The sequence below is a fragment of the Martes martes genome, assembly GCF_963455335.1.
Source record: "Martes martes genome assembly, chromosome: 9".
In the NCBI taxonomy this organism is placed as follows: Eukaryota; Metazoa; Chordata; class Mammalia; order Carnivora; family Mustelidae; genus Martes; species Martes martes.
This window is the reverse complement of record NC_137896.1, coordinates 94,517,620-94,534,787: the sequence shown is the minus strand read 5'-3', so window position 1 is coordinate 94,534,787 and position 17,168 is coordinate 94,517,620. Positions and strand designations below refer to the sequence as shown.

The 17,168-nt window shown below is 39.1% G+C and overlaps 1 protein-coding gene across 4 annotated transcripts in view; it reads right to left on the bottom strand.

The window, feature by feature from the left end:
* The window catches only part of CTNNA2 (catenin alpha 2), a gene marked incomplete at its 5' end in the record, with an annotated part of 988,253 nt that overhangs the window by 759,196 nt on the left and 211,889 nt on the right, over positions 1 to 17,168 (bottom strand). For all 4 annotated transcript variants that reach the window (XM_080812651.1, XM_080812652.1, XM_080812653.1 and 1 more), the window contains 2 exons: positions 8,089 to 8,355; positions 11,898 to 12,017. In XM_080812651.1, the coding sequence (XP_080668777.1) occupies positions 8,089 to 8,355; positions 11,898 to 12,017 (387 nt within the window). The remainder of the gene's footprint in view (positions 1 to 8,088; positions 8,356 to 11,897; positions 12,018 to 17,168) is intronic.

Here is a 17,168-nt window from a genome sequence, read left to right as displayed (position 1 = left end):
GTGGCTCAGTGGTTTAAGCCTCTGCCTTCTGGCTCGGGTCATGATCCCAGCGTCCTGAGATCGAGCCCCACATCGGGCTCTCTGCTCAGCGGGGAGCCTGCTTCCTCCTCTCTCTCTGCCTGCCTCTCTGCCTACTTGCGATCTGTCTGTCAAATAAGTAAATAAAAAATTAAAAAAAAAAAAAAAGAAATTAAAGCTGCTTGTTGAGATGCATGGTGGCTCAGTCTGTTAAGCGTTATGATCCCAGGGCCCTGGGATCCAGCCCTGCATCTGGCTCCCTGCTCAGCAGGGAGTCTTGTTACTCTCTCTCCCCGTCTCTCTCTCAAATAAGTAAAAATCCTTAATTTAAAAAAAAAAAAAAAGAGTGCCTTAAGCTGACAAAATTCTGTGAAGGTGGTCTATACTCTGTCCATATTTATATCCTGAGTCTGGCTGGGCCTATAATTTGGATTCAGGTTGCCTTAGTTTACAGACACACAGAAACCCACTGGAATGTTCTTAATGCTCTATTTGGCCACCAGATGTCAGTGTATGATAAAGAATGCTATAAGACCACTGCTGGTTTCAAGCTAGAAAGTCTTAAAAGGGTATTTCAATTAGTTTAATTTGCCAGAGTAGAAAAGAGCAGAAAAATATAGAAGCATTCTTTTGGGACAATATGTGGAGAAAAGCTGAGAATCACTGGACCTTACTAACCTCTAGTCATTGATACTATATCCTATCAGATGGGAAAACCCATCTTCAATTTTTTTTTTTAAGTGTGTCTAAGAATTTGTTTTTAAGAAGTGAGAGTTAGTAAGCACATACTAATGAAAGCTCAATTACACATAAATAAACTAAATTAGGAAAACCCTAGATATAGAATTTAGATTTAGATGTTGAAAACATGTATCTACACTAATTACTAGGCTTTTAATAATCGTACTGTTCAGTAATATACGTGAATTAGGGGCTGGGAGAAAAAAAACCAGCACAAGGAAGTTAAGATTATGCAAAAAATTAAATATTCCACAAACAACTGAAACTCCTTAAGATTCCATAATTGAAATTAGAAAAATGTCTGGTGTTTTTTTTTGTTTTGTTTTGTTTTTGTTTTTTTATAAATTTACTTACTTATTTGACAGAGAGAGATAGATCACAAGTACGCAGAGAGGCAGGCAGAGAGAGAGAGCTCCCTGCTGAGCAGAGAGCCCCATGTGGGGCTCGATCCCAGGACCCTGAGATCATGACCTGAGCCGAAGGCAGAGGCTTAGAGGCTTAATCCACTGAGCCACCCAGGTGCCCCTGGTGTTTTTAATTAACTAACGCTTACTATATAAAACGTTCACTTGTGATACATGAAAAGAAAAGGACAGGCCTCAAGGACTGCGGACTCTCTAACCATCCACTCTTATGAAGCCTACTCCAACAATGGACTTAGGACCTTGATAATCTCTCATCCTAACCACTCCCATTGCATGGTAGCTTTGCCCCTTCAGAATCCATTCTCTCCACCCAGCAGCCCGAGGAAAACTGTAACACAAATGTGACCACCCAGGCCCCTGCCTAGAGCACCAGCAACTTCTAAATGCTCTTAAGTCAAACTCAGCCCCTTGCAAGGCCCACAAAGCTCTCCCAGGATCTGCCGCCAGCTTAGCCAGATTTCTCCTCATTCCCTGGGTTCCAGAATGGGGTATTTTTCTGAAGATTGCCTCTGCATGAAATGATGTTCTGAGAAACACCCTCATTCACACTTGAGCATGGTAATTCCTACTCACACACCACCTCCTCCAGGAACTCTTCGGGATTTCACCATCCCTAATCTTACCCATGCCCCAACAGACACACACTCAGGTTAGGTGCATACTATATATGTAGGTGCATACCACATCATTTATGCATCACAGCAACTATAGCTGTTTACACAGCATGCCTCCCTTATACTTTGCAGTCCTACATTCTTTTATCTTACTTGGCACCCCGTAAGCTCTTAATGGATCTTAGCTATCCAGTAGTTAAACCTTACTCCCAGGCTTAGAGATACTATCTTGGCAAGCCCAGGTCACACATTTCTAGAAATTTACAGAGCTTGGAGTAGCCACCATATACCACAATCCAACTCCTAGGCTCTTCCCAAGTCCTGGGCTACTTCTAAAGGCCATTAAATAGGAACCATTTCTTAGGTACACGGTGGAGATTATTAAGGAGTACTAATGGGGTGCCTGTGACTCTTGCTCTCGGGGTTGTGAGTTTAAGCCCCATGTTGGGCATAGAGTTTACTTTAAAAAAAAAAATACTAATACAGTATTAAAGAACAGACATAACAACTGTACAGATGTTAAGCCTTCAAAACTACTGGCATGAACTCAGAAAGGCAGGAAGTTGCTGAATTGGTCTGTTCCATCTTCAAAGTAGGAATCCAAAAGTGCCTTCCCAAAGCTCTATGGTTCTGCTTACTGGCTTTCATTTTTATCCATTTGGCCTCCTGCTTGCCAATTGCTTTAGGACATAAACTACATCTTGCATTTTCCTCATCAGTATGTTTACAGTATTTTGTCAGGGCTTTCTCCTCTCTTTTCTGTCCTCATTCTAAATACACAGGAATACACAGGAAACTTACCCTTTTCATAACCTAATATGGGGGCTCCCAGATGTCTTCAGTTGGAATGACTTTATAGAATGTAAAAGAAGGAGAGGCGATCTGGAGGAAGCCTCTCTGATAACTACGTTGATTTCCACAGCAAAAGGGAGCGTTAGAGCTAGGAAGGAACTTACAAGATGCTCTGTGGAAATATATGTCTCCAAGGAGGCATTCCTTCTTGCCTGTTGTTGGAGAGATCATAACACTTAAGAATCCCTGAGCCAGCCAGAATTCTGGTTTGTGGTTCCTTAAGGGACCAGAGCTTCAACAGGAGCTTCTAAGAATTAATCTCCCTATCTAAAGGTGTCAGATGATATTTGGAGGAAAGTGTCAGTTGAAAAACTCTACTTCTTCAGATTCCTGCAGCCTAGATCTGAGGTCATGCATTTGGGCTTCATATCTAAGATGCCTGTCAAGCACTCTAGCTCTCCACTGGGCTTGAATTCCAATCCTGGATTCTAAACCCTAGACCCAGGTTGTTCTTACTCTTGGGTGTCCAGAAACGGGCTGGAGTCTTGCTAGGAGATGAGTTACCACCTGAACTCCTGTTTCTTAACCAGGCTCTTCCAACTAGAGCTTCTAGAACATCCGGGTACACCTGAAACAAGCACACACTTGGAATAGCCTTAGGGCTGTGACCACTGTAGCGTGGAGATGCTCTCCAGCAGATAATTCTCCCCTTACTGAAATTAGCCTAGACCCTCTAACCTTGTCAGATGGACACGGTGTCTTGCTATCCCTGTTGGCCTGTGATGCAGATGCCCCATTGTGCCTTCTGCTCACCCTCCAAAACTTCTATCCACTGCATACTAGATCAGTATGAGAATTACAATTAGATCAAGGAAATCTATTTAAAGAGAAAGAAGCAGGGGTGGATATGTGGGATATGTGTATCCATGTGTATATGGATATGAGGATATGAGGGAGAGGAAGAAAACAAACTAGAGGGAGGAGGGTATGAAAAAGAATCTGGTAGAAATAGAAGGACAATTTATGTAGAGTTGGTAGGTCATGGTGACATTTCAGCTCACTGTGGCTGAGGCCAGACTGTCCTAGTCTTCAAGTACAGGTATTTAAATCTTGCAAATTTGAATACAAATCAAAAAAAGGTATGTTTAATATTATTAAGATCCACCCCCCCATTCCAAAGTTGAAACAGTTGAGAACTAGAAAATAAAAACACATAGATATTTAAGGGTCCTTATTACAAACTCAGACACAGTGTTACAGAGGAGGGGCAGGAGCAGAGGTTAGAGTACAAGGCTAGAAGAGATAAGAGCTAGTGGCAGCCAAGACATACAAGCAAGGACTGGAATCTGAAAGAACTCAAACTCAAAACAGTAAAATATGAGAAAACAGTAAATATGCTAGCTTTATGCTTTATTCTCTTTCTAGGCTGTAGAACAGAAATACGTTTTTCTACAGGCTGAGAAGATGGAACAAGTGGAGAAAAAAATAAACGTACACACAAAAAAGAATTATTAATCACGCAAATGGGCAAGTGGGCAAAGAAGTTACAAATACAAAACTTAAAGTTAGACGATTTTGAGATACTGCTCACGATATGATTTAAGAGAAAACAAAAGGGAGGTTAAGCATCTGCCTTTGGCTCAGGTCCTAATCCTAAGCCAGATAGGAGCATCGGGTTCTTTGTTCAGAGGGAGCCTGCTTCTCCTTCTCTCCCTGCTTGTGCTCTGCCCCCCTCACAAATAAATAAAATCTTTTAAAAAGAGAGAAAATGAAAAAATTTAAAAGAGAAAGCGTTATCAATTATAAAGACTGGGTCATGAATGGTGTTAATGTCTATTTTTCTAAAGCATCTTCTTCTACAAAAGCAGATTCAAAAAACATAATTTCTGTTTAAAGAGAAATTCTGTACGAATAATTTTAAATTTTCCTCTCCTACTCTTAAATTTTCTGGCAGTCAAAACTGACATTATAATAGGATTTACTTCTGAGTAGTCATTATATTTTTTACAAATTCTTTTTAGTATTCCTTGGTAGTTTCACCAGATAAAATTAACCACCTCAAGCTGCCACATTTTAAATGGAGGTTGATTTTTCCATTGATTAGCAATCATTTTCTTTTGGCTGTTTTATCATTAGAGACTCTTGACAGTTTTAAGTTGTTAAAAATACTGTTTTTTTTTTTTTAATTCATTCTCTAGTTTCAGAAATCACTACATCAACTCTTCATGTAGGCAGAAGAAGAGTGCCAGAAAATAGGTCACCATGCACTGAGCCATAATTCTAAGTACCCAGATAGAAAATCAGTCCTGTAATTTTAGATAATGTAAAAATGCTAATTTTTACGTTGTTCTCAGTAAACTACCACACTTTAAGTCACTTCTGCATCCAGCCTCCCATTAAACTCAGTTTGGCACACTGACGACAAATACGAAATGTGTTTCAAATTCAACATTAGAGCATGCTTGTCATCCTGATGACGAAATAGTGTATTTCTACAGTTCCTTTCACTTCAGGATCTCAAAACATACTTTACTTGTTAAAATCTCCATCACATTGGCAAACCATTAAACTAAGCATCAGGAAGGGATATTGCCAGAAAAATAAGTCACAGGAAGTTTGAATGAGTTTTCCCACCCAGTGTGGTATCGATTTGTTTAATATCTGAGAATAGCACTGAGGATTCAAGACAGATGTCTGAATTCTAAACCAATTTCAAGTCAATATGCCTGGGGAATAAAAAAATACCAAAGTACTCATTATGCAACCATAGAAGAGAAATGTATAATTCTGTTACAAAGAGAAGGAGACATTATTTTTTTAGTGAGAGAATTTCAAGTATCATTAAGGACTACGTAGGTTTGTTGGTGTCAGGTGATAGAAAATCTACAATTGGTTACTTACCTTGTACCTTGGTCATATTCAGTAATATTTATTAGTAATATTTACTATGTTTGATAAAGTACTGAAATTTCATTAACTTAATTTTTAGGAACCACACCAAATGGAATTACGATCTATAAATTACCAATTTACATGGCTCCACAAGTTGATTTTTATCAACCTCTGAGAAATAAAACTTTATACATTAGATAATGTTTTATGCAATTTATATAACGTGAGAACCCATACACATTTAATAATGAAATATTACTTGGTTCATATATTTAGCTACTATATAATTAGCTAACATACTTAATGTAACAAATATTAATTATAAATTAATATAGTGATGAGTTAATATGCCATGTTCTATTAAAAAAATATATTCATGTATTAACTTCCCAGAGCCATGTTTGTCCAGCATATCACTACAGTTAAAAACAAAAATATCAGTTGAAAGTTTTTTATACGTCAACATACTCTGTTAATAGATTTTCCCCACATGGCCTTAAGTTTTATGAGTCCAAAGCCTTTTGTATTACTACAATGATGCCTCAGTTGTTAAACACATTTTGGGCAGAAGCTCCTTTCAATGAAAAGTCTGGAGTCAAAGAGATCAGGAAGCTATCACACTTGAGCAGAAGGTGGCAGCAGCTGAAGGGTCTATCTTTCAAGGGAGTTCTCTGTATACTATGCTTCTACTCTATCTAGCTCCACAGGTTTTATTTACTTTTTGATTATAAAATAGAATTATAAAAATGCAGTTGGGTCAAAATCTGACTAAATAATCCACCTATTAACACATTTTTTTAAAAGTACCAATTCATAAAGTAATTCTGTATTTGAGATTGTTTTGCAATTTTCTATTCTGTTTAACTGATGAGGTATTTTTTGGTCTAACGCACACTTTCAAAATTAATGTAGCATGGTAATGTTTTAATATCTGAGTACATCACCTGCACATTTTCATTTCCTTAAAACTTGGGCTTCTTCATTCTTATTCCAGAAAGAAACTTTTACCATTACTCCATCGAGTCGTAAAAGAACGCCACATTTTTATCAGAATTGTCTGAACATTATAAAAATTAAGAGTCAATAGTTTTCCTACCCAGGATCGTGACATCATTTACCAAGAAGTACAACTCTATTGTATAACCTAAGCACAAAACAAACCAAAAATCAAAAGTACAAAAAGTACCACTCAGTGCTTTTTTTGGTCCTCCAAAACTGTATCAGGATTGTTTCTAACATTTATAAGGAAATAAATTAAGAAATAAAATAAAGCCACCAAATTGTTCATTTTTGTCAACAGGATCTGTTTTCCCATTATTCTATGTTTTGCACCTGGGAAATCTATTGATTTGTTATGTGTATTTTAAAACTGGTAACCTTACTGAACTCTATTAGTGCCAACAGATTTTCGGCTGTCTCCTGAAAGTTTGTGAATTATGTATTAAACCCCAATTTCTGCGGTAAATGCTTTAAATGGCATTGGATCCTTACCAAAAAAACCCTAGGAAACTATGCAGTCTAAGTGATGGATATTTTCGCTAACAAAAAATAAAAGAGGAGAGACCCCTGTGAAAACTGCAAACGGCTATCCGAAGTGTTATAATTTTCCCTCCATTGTATCTCACAGCTTTATGTCTTTAGCAATCACTGCTTTGTTCCTGATCCTCGTTCCCAGCCAGTCGTCCCCTGCCAAAAATTCACGTCAACAGATCCAAAAGCAAGCTCATCATCTTTCTCCACAGCTGTTAAGTAACCTATTTTTCTTTTATGAATTCCTATAATACCGTGTTTTATCACTTAAAGGGTATTTAATACATTCTACTTCTCCCATCTCCCTACAGGAAAATAGAACCCTTGAAAACAGATACAGCTTATTTTAAATCTTGGTAGCCCTCCAACACATGCAGGCTCTCACACTGAACACAGGAGGAACTCAGATGAATTCCAGCTTCCCCTACGTGGGCCTGTATTCTGACCCAAGGAAAGCGAGGGCTGTCATCCTGGGGTCTTTGATTACATGCATCCCTCTCATTCACTTTGATGCCGTCCTCCCATTGCTTCCCTCACTGGGACACACCCCTCAGAAGTAGCAGGTGCAGGATGTGGGTCATTCATGGGTCCAACACAGGTGCTACCCAGAGGAGCTGATTCAAGGGAGTCAGGGATCCCATGCGGGATCAGGGGGCAACAGAGTTTGTCACTGATTTAAAATGAAGACACGGAGGGCAGTTCTTCACCCAGGGGCAACACAGAGGCAATAAATACCTATACTGCCTATGACATTTGCCCCTTTAAAAATAAAGAACCTTCCAAATGATGAACTATCCCTAAAATAGCCAGTGGGATAGGAAACTAACAGTTTACAGGGTTTCTGCTTGCATTAGATCAGCTCCTCTCAAACACTGTTGTTAGATCCTTTAAATTTAAGAAAACTAGGCTCTGCCACTATGCTGGATAGCTAATAACAAACACATTACATAGTTTACCTTATTAGCACAATCCTCCAAGAGGGGTAAATCCAGGTATACTATTGTGGTCCTTCAACCCCACATCATTTCTTTCAATCCAGGTGTGTACCCCTCTCTGCGCATCACTGAGATACTCACATCAAACTCATTGAGAGCTGCAGCCAGCTCGCCGATGCCTGTGTGGCCTTTGGCTTCATCGGTGGGCGAGGTAGCTTGAGCAGCATTGGAGATGCCAGCAATGGCCTCCTGGACTTGTTTAAACACATAATCTCGGTTGGCTCTTGTGGCAGCAACATCCGGGTGGCGGAGAAACGCTTGGGAGGCTGTGTACAGCATTGTAGCGTTCTTCTTCAGAGCCCCTCGGGCGGCTGCCATCTCATCCCGACAGTGAGGGTCCTTCAGCTCCTGTGTACACAAAACAGGAAATGTGCACATTCATGAAGGTTGCCGCAGAAGCATTTGTTCTAGAACTTAGAGTCCCAGACTCAATTTCATAAACCCTACTGCATTTTAGAATCCATATTCTCCCTTGTCCTCGCTCTAGCCACCGGGACTTTGCATATAATGTTCTTTCTGTATGAAATGCCTGAGCACTCCTCTTCCACTTACCCTTTCACCAGACATGGCCGATCCTCCTGGAATGTACTCCATCCTGCTAAGCTATGCCCCCTTCTATCTGCTCCCACAAGCCCCTATCCCCTCCTATCAACATTTATTAAACTTTACTATATTTACTTCAAGATGTTTCCCTCATGTATTGTGTCTAGTGAGAGCAGGAAGCCTTGTCTATCTTATTTAGTGGCTCTTCACTCCTTAGCAGTGTTTGGCCCCTAAGAGGCACTGAAATATTGCTGGGAAAAATGTAAAAACCAAGCTACGGACAGTCAGTAGCTTGCATTGATCAGAGTTCCCAAGCAGCAGATGGAAAACTCAAACTTCAGTCTTCTGATAACACGTGCCTCCATATTCAATTACAATTACAGACATGGGCAGTCAGACTCTTCTGATTTTTGCTTAGTCTATCACTGTCACTGCATTATCATTTCTGGAATAGGGTTCTTTCTTTCTTTCTTTCTTTCTTTTTTTTTTTTTAAAGCTACCTTTAATGGCAGCTCAATCATTGAGTTTAGTGACTAAGAATAGATCAAAGATGATTTGCCTTCATAGTTTTGGCTGTCAAAATACCACCACTGGGGAGTTTCTTGATCTTCAGCTTTAAAGAGTATTTGTTAAGAAAATGTTCACATCATTTACGAAAATGATAAATGCAGTGCTGCTCTCTGAGACCATGTAGGATTGCCAGCTGAGGATCTCAGAGAGATTTTCCCCCACTCCCAAATCTTCAAAATATCATTAAAGGTTACTTGAACCACTAAAGTTCAATGTCTATTTGTTCATTTGGTACATTGTACATAAATGACTTGGCAATAATGACATCTTCTCTTTTATTGGTCAAAATAATTCTGAAACAAGCACATTACATTTTATCTAGGATTGTCAGATAAACTGACAGTAATAATTAAGTGAACCATCTATCCTCTTTTGCTTATGTACTGACAAATTTATGCTAGCCAACATGATTTCTAATATGGGGTTATTTATTTTTAGCCCTCAACATGAACACAAATAGGTAACCAACACCTGAGTATATTCTCTAGGCGGGGCAATAAGCTAGGCATGGAAGGTAGAAGGTTTCTCCTGAGTAGTTAGTTATAAAGGGCCTTTTTTAATCTCCAGAAGAGTGGTCCAGAAGCTAAATGTTACTTTATACTAATAAAAGAAAAATCTGAATGTGGAAGTGAGAAACGGAGGGGGGGTTCTCTGCATAAAAATATTTGAGGAACCATTCTTTAATAACCTAAAACAAAAACAAAAATGAAACTGCAATCTAAATATTGAATTATGAATTGGTTAAGTAAATGACTGAAGTTCTTGACAGACTATGTGGATATTATAATTCACCTTCATCAAACAATATGGATAATGTTTATAAATGAAAAAGCACAACCCAATATACATACCTGTATGCAAGGTAGGATTATAAACATGTTAAAATATGAAGATAAATAACTGAAAGGCAATATACTAAAATTGCACCATGTTTTTTTTTTTTCTTGGGTGGTTCGGTGTTATATGCGTTTTTCCTTCTTCCAATTCTACTGTTTATTCCTAAATTTTCTTGGAAGAGTCTAGCAATTAATTAAAATCAAGGTATTAATGAAATAAATGATATGTATGGGCATTCTCATAAATAGCTCATACCCTTCCATAGATTTTAATACCCAGCTATATATACACTGATGACTGGTTTTTCATCTCCAACCCATGTGTCTATTCTATCTGAAGAATAGAGCTCACAAACATCTCAAAAATGAATATGTCTGAATATGAAATTTTAATTTCTATACCCAACTGACCCAGTCTTCTCCATCTCTATAAATTCACCACCATCTACCCATTTGCTCAAACCAGAACCTTAGAACTCAACTGGTTGCTGTGACTCCCTAACCTGACATATCCAATTTAACATCAGGTCCTCAGAGCTCTATTTTAAAAATTAACTTTGATTCTTTGTAATCTTCTCCATTCCTACCACTACCAACTCACTAAGACCATCTTTCACCTAGACATCAGCCCCTCCCAAATATAGATTGCTTCTCCTCCTTCACTCCCTTGTGTTCAGCATATCAAAAAATACTAAAATGTAAGTTTGAGACCCTGATACCAAATTTTGAACTACTGAGCTACTACCTACCCACTTACAATAAAAACCAAAAATTTTCTAAGACTCTGGATGTCCTGGCCCCTATCTTTCTTGCCAACTGCCCCTTTGGTTCACTAAGGTCAAGATTCAATGTCTTTTTTTTTTTCTCCTTCAGTGGTTTAAATAAGCTACGTAGCTTTTTGGTGTCACATTTGTGCTTCAGAGTAACTTCACTCCTACCCATCTTATACTTCGGACTATTACACAAGATCCACTTGAATTTTACTAATTACAAAATACTTAAACATCATCATGTAATCTAACATCACATATGTGTATGCCTCTCACACAAGGAATACTGTAAGCACTTTAGGGGCAGGAACTAGATCTTGACCAAGTTTATAATATCAGCATTCCTTCAGCACGGCACAGATGAACACTCAACACACGTCTGTTGAGTGGAACTTTCTTGTCGGTCATAACCTTAAGGCACTAGGAATTGCCCTAAATGTTGAATTCTAGGAACAGTCAAGAGGTTGGGTGGAAAGGATTTTAATGGACCAAGCCACATTTGGAGAGGTTTTTCTAGGGGAAAAACAACAACAACAACAAAACACACCCCTTGAGAAAAAAAGTCTAATGGTACTCAATGATAGGCCTGGCTAAAATTAGGGGTGCTATCTCAAGACAAAGGGAGACACAATATCTCCTGTGAGCCACCTATATCAAAGTAACTCACTCACCTATGTTATCCCATACCCCGCCCCTTTCTCTTTCTCTCTGCCTTTCCTTGATTTTCTTTACATTGTCTTCCTGTCTTTCAGAAAGGTTTCAACATGCTGCACATTCTGGCTCTGCATATGCACGGTTGTGTCTTTAGGTCTAGGAAATGAAAAGTGAGGGCAAGTAAAGGAGTGGTGTCCAGATGGCATCCATAACACCACACCAAAGTTTGATATTTCAACTGGGGAGCTTTTTCTATACTAGAAAAAAGCTTAGAATGTCAAGCAGAAGGCCTGTGACCTACTCTAGGTAGGCAGGGGTGAGGGAGTCCCCCAGGGCCCACAGTGGTATGAAAATTGGCCCATTGTAGGAGGCAGCCCCTGTGGATCACAGATTCTGGGAGCATTTGGAACTTGATCACCATCAGATGAGGCTGATCTGTTGGTCAGGCCTATCAAGCTAGAAGGTTACTTAGACACGCATTGTCTCCCCTAGCATTTCCAAAAAAAACTTCTCCCACCTGTTGTCTTCTTGCTGCTACGTAGTTAAGTTTCACCATTTCTTTCCCAAACTCTTTAAAGCGGTTTGCAAGGTCTTGCTCATTTGTAGCATTTTTGACAGCTTCCAGGGCCTCTTCCACCTGAGGTAATAAGAAACGATATTTATAAATGGAAAGAATGGATATATTAAACACGTTAGAAATGGTCATTTTTTAAAAAATCAACAATGAACACTGAAGTAAAATAGAAGAAAAGTACCCCTAATAAGCATTTAAAACAAGAATATTTGTTCACAATACACCGAATATTTTGTATCTGAGAGGTAATTACAGAAGGCTTGGAGCATTAGAACTATATTGACTGTATTTTACTGGGTTATGATTCTGATCAGGATTACAGACTTCAGGGATGCCTGGATGGCTCAGTTGGCTAAGCACCTGCCTTGGGCTCAGGTCATGATCCCAGGGTCCTCCGATGGAGTCCTGAATCAGGCTCCCTGTTCAGCAGGAAGCCTGCTTTTCCCTCTGCCTTTTGCCCCTCCCACAATGTGTGTGGGGGGTGCGCGCGCCAGCACGCGTGCGCGAGCGCATGCGCAAAGGTATATAGACTTCTAACTTTAAGTAGAAACATACAGTAAAGCAGACCTAAGAAGAAAATAGGCAATTTGAAAACAAACTCTAGAAACCTTCAAAGGAGAAAGTGCGTTAACAAAAAGTGAAGGAACTCCTGCAAGCTTGAGCCCACTTGGATCTATAACCACACTTCTCGCCAACACTTCTGAAGCTGGAACTAAGGGGGCTGTAACTGTAAGCTGAGTTTACACCCTGCCATCCACAGAAAGAGGAGCTGCTGAGTCTGGAGAAGCAAGTGCATTTGAAGTTTTGTTGCAGGTGAAGGTGGCATCAGCTGGGGTAGAATGGCGGTGGGCAGAGGGACAGCATGCACACTTTCCTAATGATGCATCCTGCTTCCAAATTCCTGCCAACCGTGTCACGGAACTTTCCCAGGGAGGCCCTGGACTTGAATTATGAATTTCACTAAGCAATCTTTTATAAACGACCTGAGGATTTGGGAGATACTAAAATCTCCTCTCCAGAATGATTTTAACTTTAGTATGGGGTGAAGATTTCCACAATTGGTCATACCATAATGCCTGTGGTCTCAATTAAAATGAAAATTAAGATATTAATAAGTAACCAACTACATCATTGTCAGTTACAGTGCATTATTGTAGGCAAAATTTTATCAGAGTAAACAACTGAAAATAAAATTCTGAGCAAGCAAGGCACAAGACAGATACGTGTTTGCAAAATCAAAAGTTCTTCTATATAAAAATGGAGCCTAGTAAAGAGGCCTTCACTAATGCAGGCTATTGATAGAAGAAATGGAAAAAGAGCAGCAGCTCAGAAATGTGAAATGCAGAAAATGCAGGGTCTACTGCAGAATTCTGATTAGCTTTTGTAGTCTGGAACAAATCAAAAGACAACATACAGGGAGTTCATTTTGACAATGCAGAAATATGAAGGACCACTAAAATGGCTAGAAAAAGCCAGAGATGAACATAGTTCTGAGCTATGGAGATACACCTTTGTTTGAGCTTGACACGATGACAAAGGTAGCTAATTCAATATCCTTATCAAATTTCACTGAGTGGAGGGAGAGAATAGTGTATATAAACCAGTGATAATAGTTATCATCAAACCTTTTACTCCATAGATATGATAATGTCATTCAATTTACTAAATAAGCTAACCCATTTTATTAAGGAAAGAGTTGTAGCAAGCAAGGGAAATTTAGAATGGCGATAATCTAGACTCCACATAAAATTAAGTTTCCATTCACATCTTGTGTGGAAATTCTCCATCTTTTTTTCCTAATTGTGAAAATATAAAAAGATAATTAAACTTCTCAGTGTTGGTCCTTTCTTTTCCAATTCCTAGACAGGCTCTAATAATGCTCAAAGGAAAGCAACAAGTATCACTGAAAAAAGGACTGTTTTAAGGATGCCTTTTTTTTTTTTTTTTTTGAGACTCAAATCAAGTCACATTTTATGGTATGGAATGGGCCATATAAAGCATTTTCATAGTTTAATTAGAATCTCATACCTCAAACCTTTAAAACAACAAATCGGTGATGTTTTACTTTCTAATAGATTTATAATTATCTTAACATGGCTATCAACAGCATCACTGAGAGGACAGCTCTTGGCAGTTAATTTGTTCCTGCTGCTTATTTGAGCTGTAAATCTTTCCTGAGGACATAAAAACTGGTTCCGGGGAAGAGCAAAATAATTATCTCGGAAGGAGCTAAATCTTGGATTTGTTTTCTAATATGTATAAAAAAGTCTTCTTACCAATTATTAATCAGACCAATTTGGAAGAGTTATTTTGTTGTGTTACACCTAACATTTTGGTCTTCTTTGAAGAATCCAGTCACTGGTTTGAATTTATGTTTCTAATTCAGCCAAGTTTTTTCAAAAAGAAACACTAATAATGGGGTCTGTCTGTGTAAAGGTAGACTTATCCTACTTGGAGTTTTAATCTAGAAGGATCAGAGAGGTCACCTAGTGGAAAAGTCTCACATAGAAACATGGTTCAGCATCAGTCCAAAGTTCCCCCCAAAAATGGAAGAAATGGAACTAAAGTTGAAGGGGTATGTGTGTGGGGGAGACAAAAGGGGAGATTGCTTAAGGGACACGAAGAGAGCAAAAAAAAAAAAAAAAAAAAAAAGGAGAAAGGGAGTGACCAGGCACTTTTGAGAAGTCAAAATGAATTAAAAAATCAAGTTTTGTTTTTTTTTTTTTTTTTTTTTTTAAATATTTTATTTATTTATTTGACAGACAGAGACCACAAGCAGGCAGAGAGGCAGGCAGAGAGAGAGGAGGAAGCAGGCACCCCGCTGAGCAGAGAGCCCGATGCGGGGCTCGATCCCAGGACCCTGAGACCACGACCCGAGCTGAAAGCAGAGGCTTTAACCCACTGAGCCACCCAGGCGCCCCTGTTTTTTTTTTTTTTTAATCAAGTTTTTATTTTTGAACAGAGCCAAGAATATTTTCTTTCTGGGTGTTAGGGTTAAAGGAAGGGGACTCCCTAGAAGCCAAACACCTTAAAAGCAGTTCTTCTACAGAAGAGCCTGGGACAGCGTTTCCAAAAACTTTCTCTACCTCCCTGGTCCCCACAGGGTCAGAAATAAGTCAGTATGTGTGAGGAGCTGCAGGTCACGCTGCCCTGTGTTTGAACCCCAGCTAGGTCATTTGTCTGCCTTGTGATCCAGGTAAGCCCCTTAACCTTTTGGACCCTCAGCGTCTTCATTAATAAAATGAAGATAATAATGTCAACATATTACACAAGGTTGTTTTAAGAACGGTGGGAGATAAGAAGGTATATCCATGGAAAATATGAAGATGGCCAACTTAAGTCCAATTATCAAATAAATATAAATGGGCTAAATGCTCTAATTAGGATACAGACTCTCAGATGGAAGTTTTAAAAACAGACCCAACCTGTTACTAAGAGATCATTCAAACAATAAGTACAAAAAGTTGAAAACAAAACCTCTCACGCTCATGAATTTTAAATGCAGTAAGTTCTAAATATATAAAAAGCCAGTCTCAACACACAAAGAACCCGAGAACTTGACTAGATCAAAGTATGTTACAGAAATGGAAGCCAAAGACTTCCCCTCTTTTCCCAAATAAATCAGGCATACTGTATATGAAGGAAAGAAAAGAAAAAGAAATAGCAAAATAGCAAACAGAGTACCTGGCAAAAATGAGGAGCTCCTTAAACAGGGGTACTGACCTGCCGCATAGCGTCCAGCTGAGGGAAAAATATTTCCCCCACTAAGTTTGAAGAAAGGAACGTCTGTAGACTGGGCCCTTGGGAAGAGGGGAAGTAACACAGTGAAGAAGACACGGCAGCTGCTGGCAAGGGCTCTGAGGAAAGAGGTGCTCCTGGGGAAGAGTTTTAAGCGGGAGCTGGGGAGACTCCATGTCCTGGATTGGGAAGTTGTTTTCAGTGAGCGCCTAACAGGAGTCCCTAGAGGCAGCTGCCATTGTTTCCCTCATTATAAACGCGTGGCGGTCCTGGACACGGCAGCCGGCTGATCTCCTCCCACAACAGGCTGGGCTTAGGAACACCAAAGGGAGAACCCTTTGCTCAATCACATATTCCTGTCCTTATTATTGGTAGCTTGTGCATGGTTCAGCTGAAAAGACTCAAACACCTAGAAAAGATATTAAAATTTCTTCCCTCATTAGTGGATTTAGATATTATTTTCAGAGCTTGTCACTTAAAACTCTTAAAACCTTGGTCTTCCAGAGCTTGTTCAAAATAGCCTCTACCCCCATTCTTAAAGCAGGCCTGCCTGCCAGTCTACAGCTGTGTCAAATCATTGGAGATCAACTCTTTAAATCAGTCTCCAATTTTCCTGATTGGAATTTCGCTTATTTACTTCCATACGCAAAAAGTAGTCTGAAGTCATTCAGTCATTCAATACTAGTTAAGCAGGCATATGGGGATAGGGGTAGTACTGAACTGAGAGTCTGATCCCTCCCCTCCTGGACTGTGTGATCCGGTTCTCCAACTGACATTTACTGTCCCTACCAGGCTTGTAAATCATTGGCATAACGATCCTAAATTCCACTGGGACAGATTGACCTCATTCCAGGGTCCCACTATGGATAGTGAATTGATTGGATTTTAAGTGACATTGATGAAACTACTTAATAAGTCATATATAACTCTTTTATTAGGATCTGGTTTTATGGCTAAATTAAAAATGTTATCTTGGGGCCACCTGGCTCAGTCAGTTAAGCGCCCTCTGATCCTTGATCTCAGCTCAGGTCTTGATCTCAGGGTACTGAGTTCAAATCCCACATTAGGTTCCACACTGGTCATGGAGCCTACATAAAATAAATAAATATATATATATATATATTTTTTTTAATATCTTGGAAATAGTAGTTGGCTAAGTAAATACATAAATGGATGTAAGATTCTGCATCTTATTACTTTACTTGTTTAGCCACGTACTCTGGTTTGACCACGGTGATCCCAGCATCATTACATTTTATGTCTCTGCCTCTAAAGCTGGCCTTCTTGATTAAATATTCTGTTCCTTGATAAGCTGCCCCTCCTGATTAAATTTTGTTTTCTTGTTAACAAGAAGATGATTTCATCAGAAAGCAAGAATGATTAAACACTAGTGTCACGTATTCTTAAAGTGTCATGGTTTATGAAGCACAAGAGTAATACAGCTTATATTTCCAAAGTTATTTTTAGTGCAAGAAA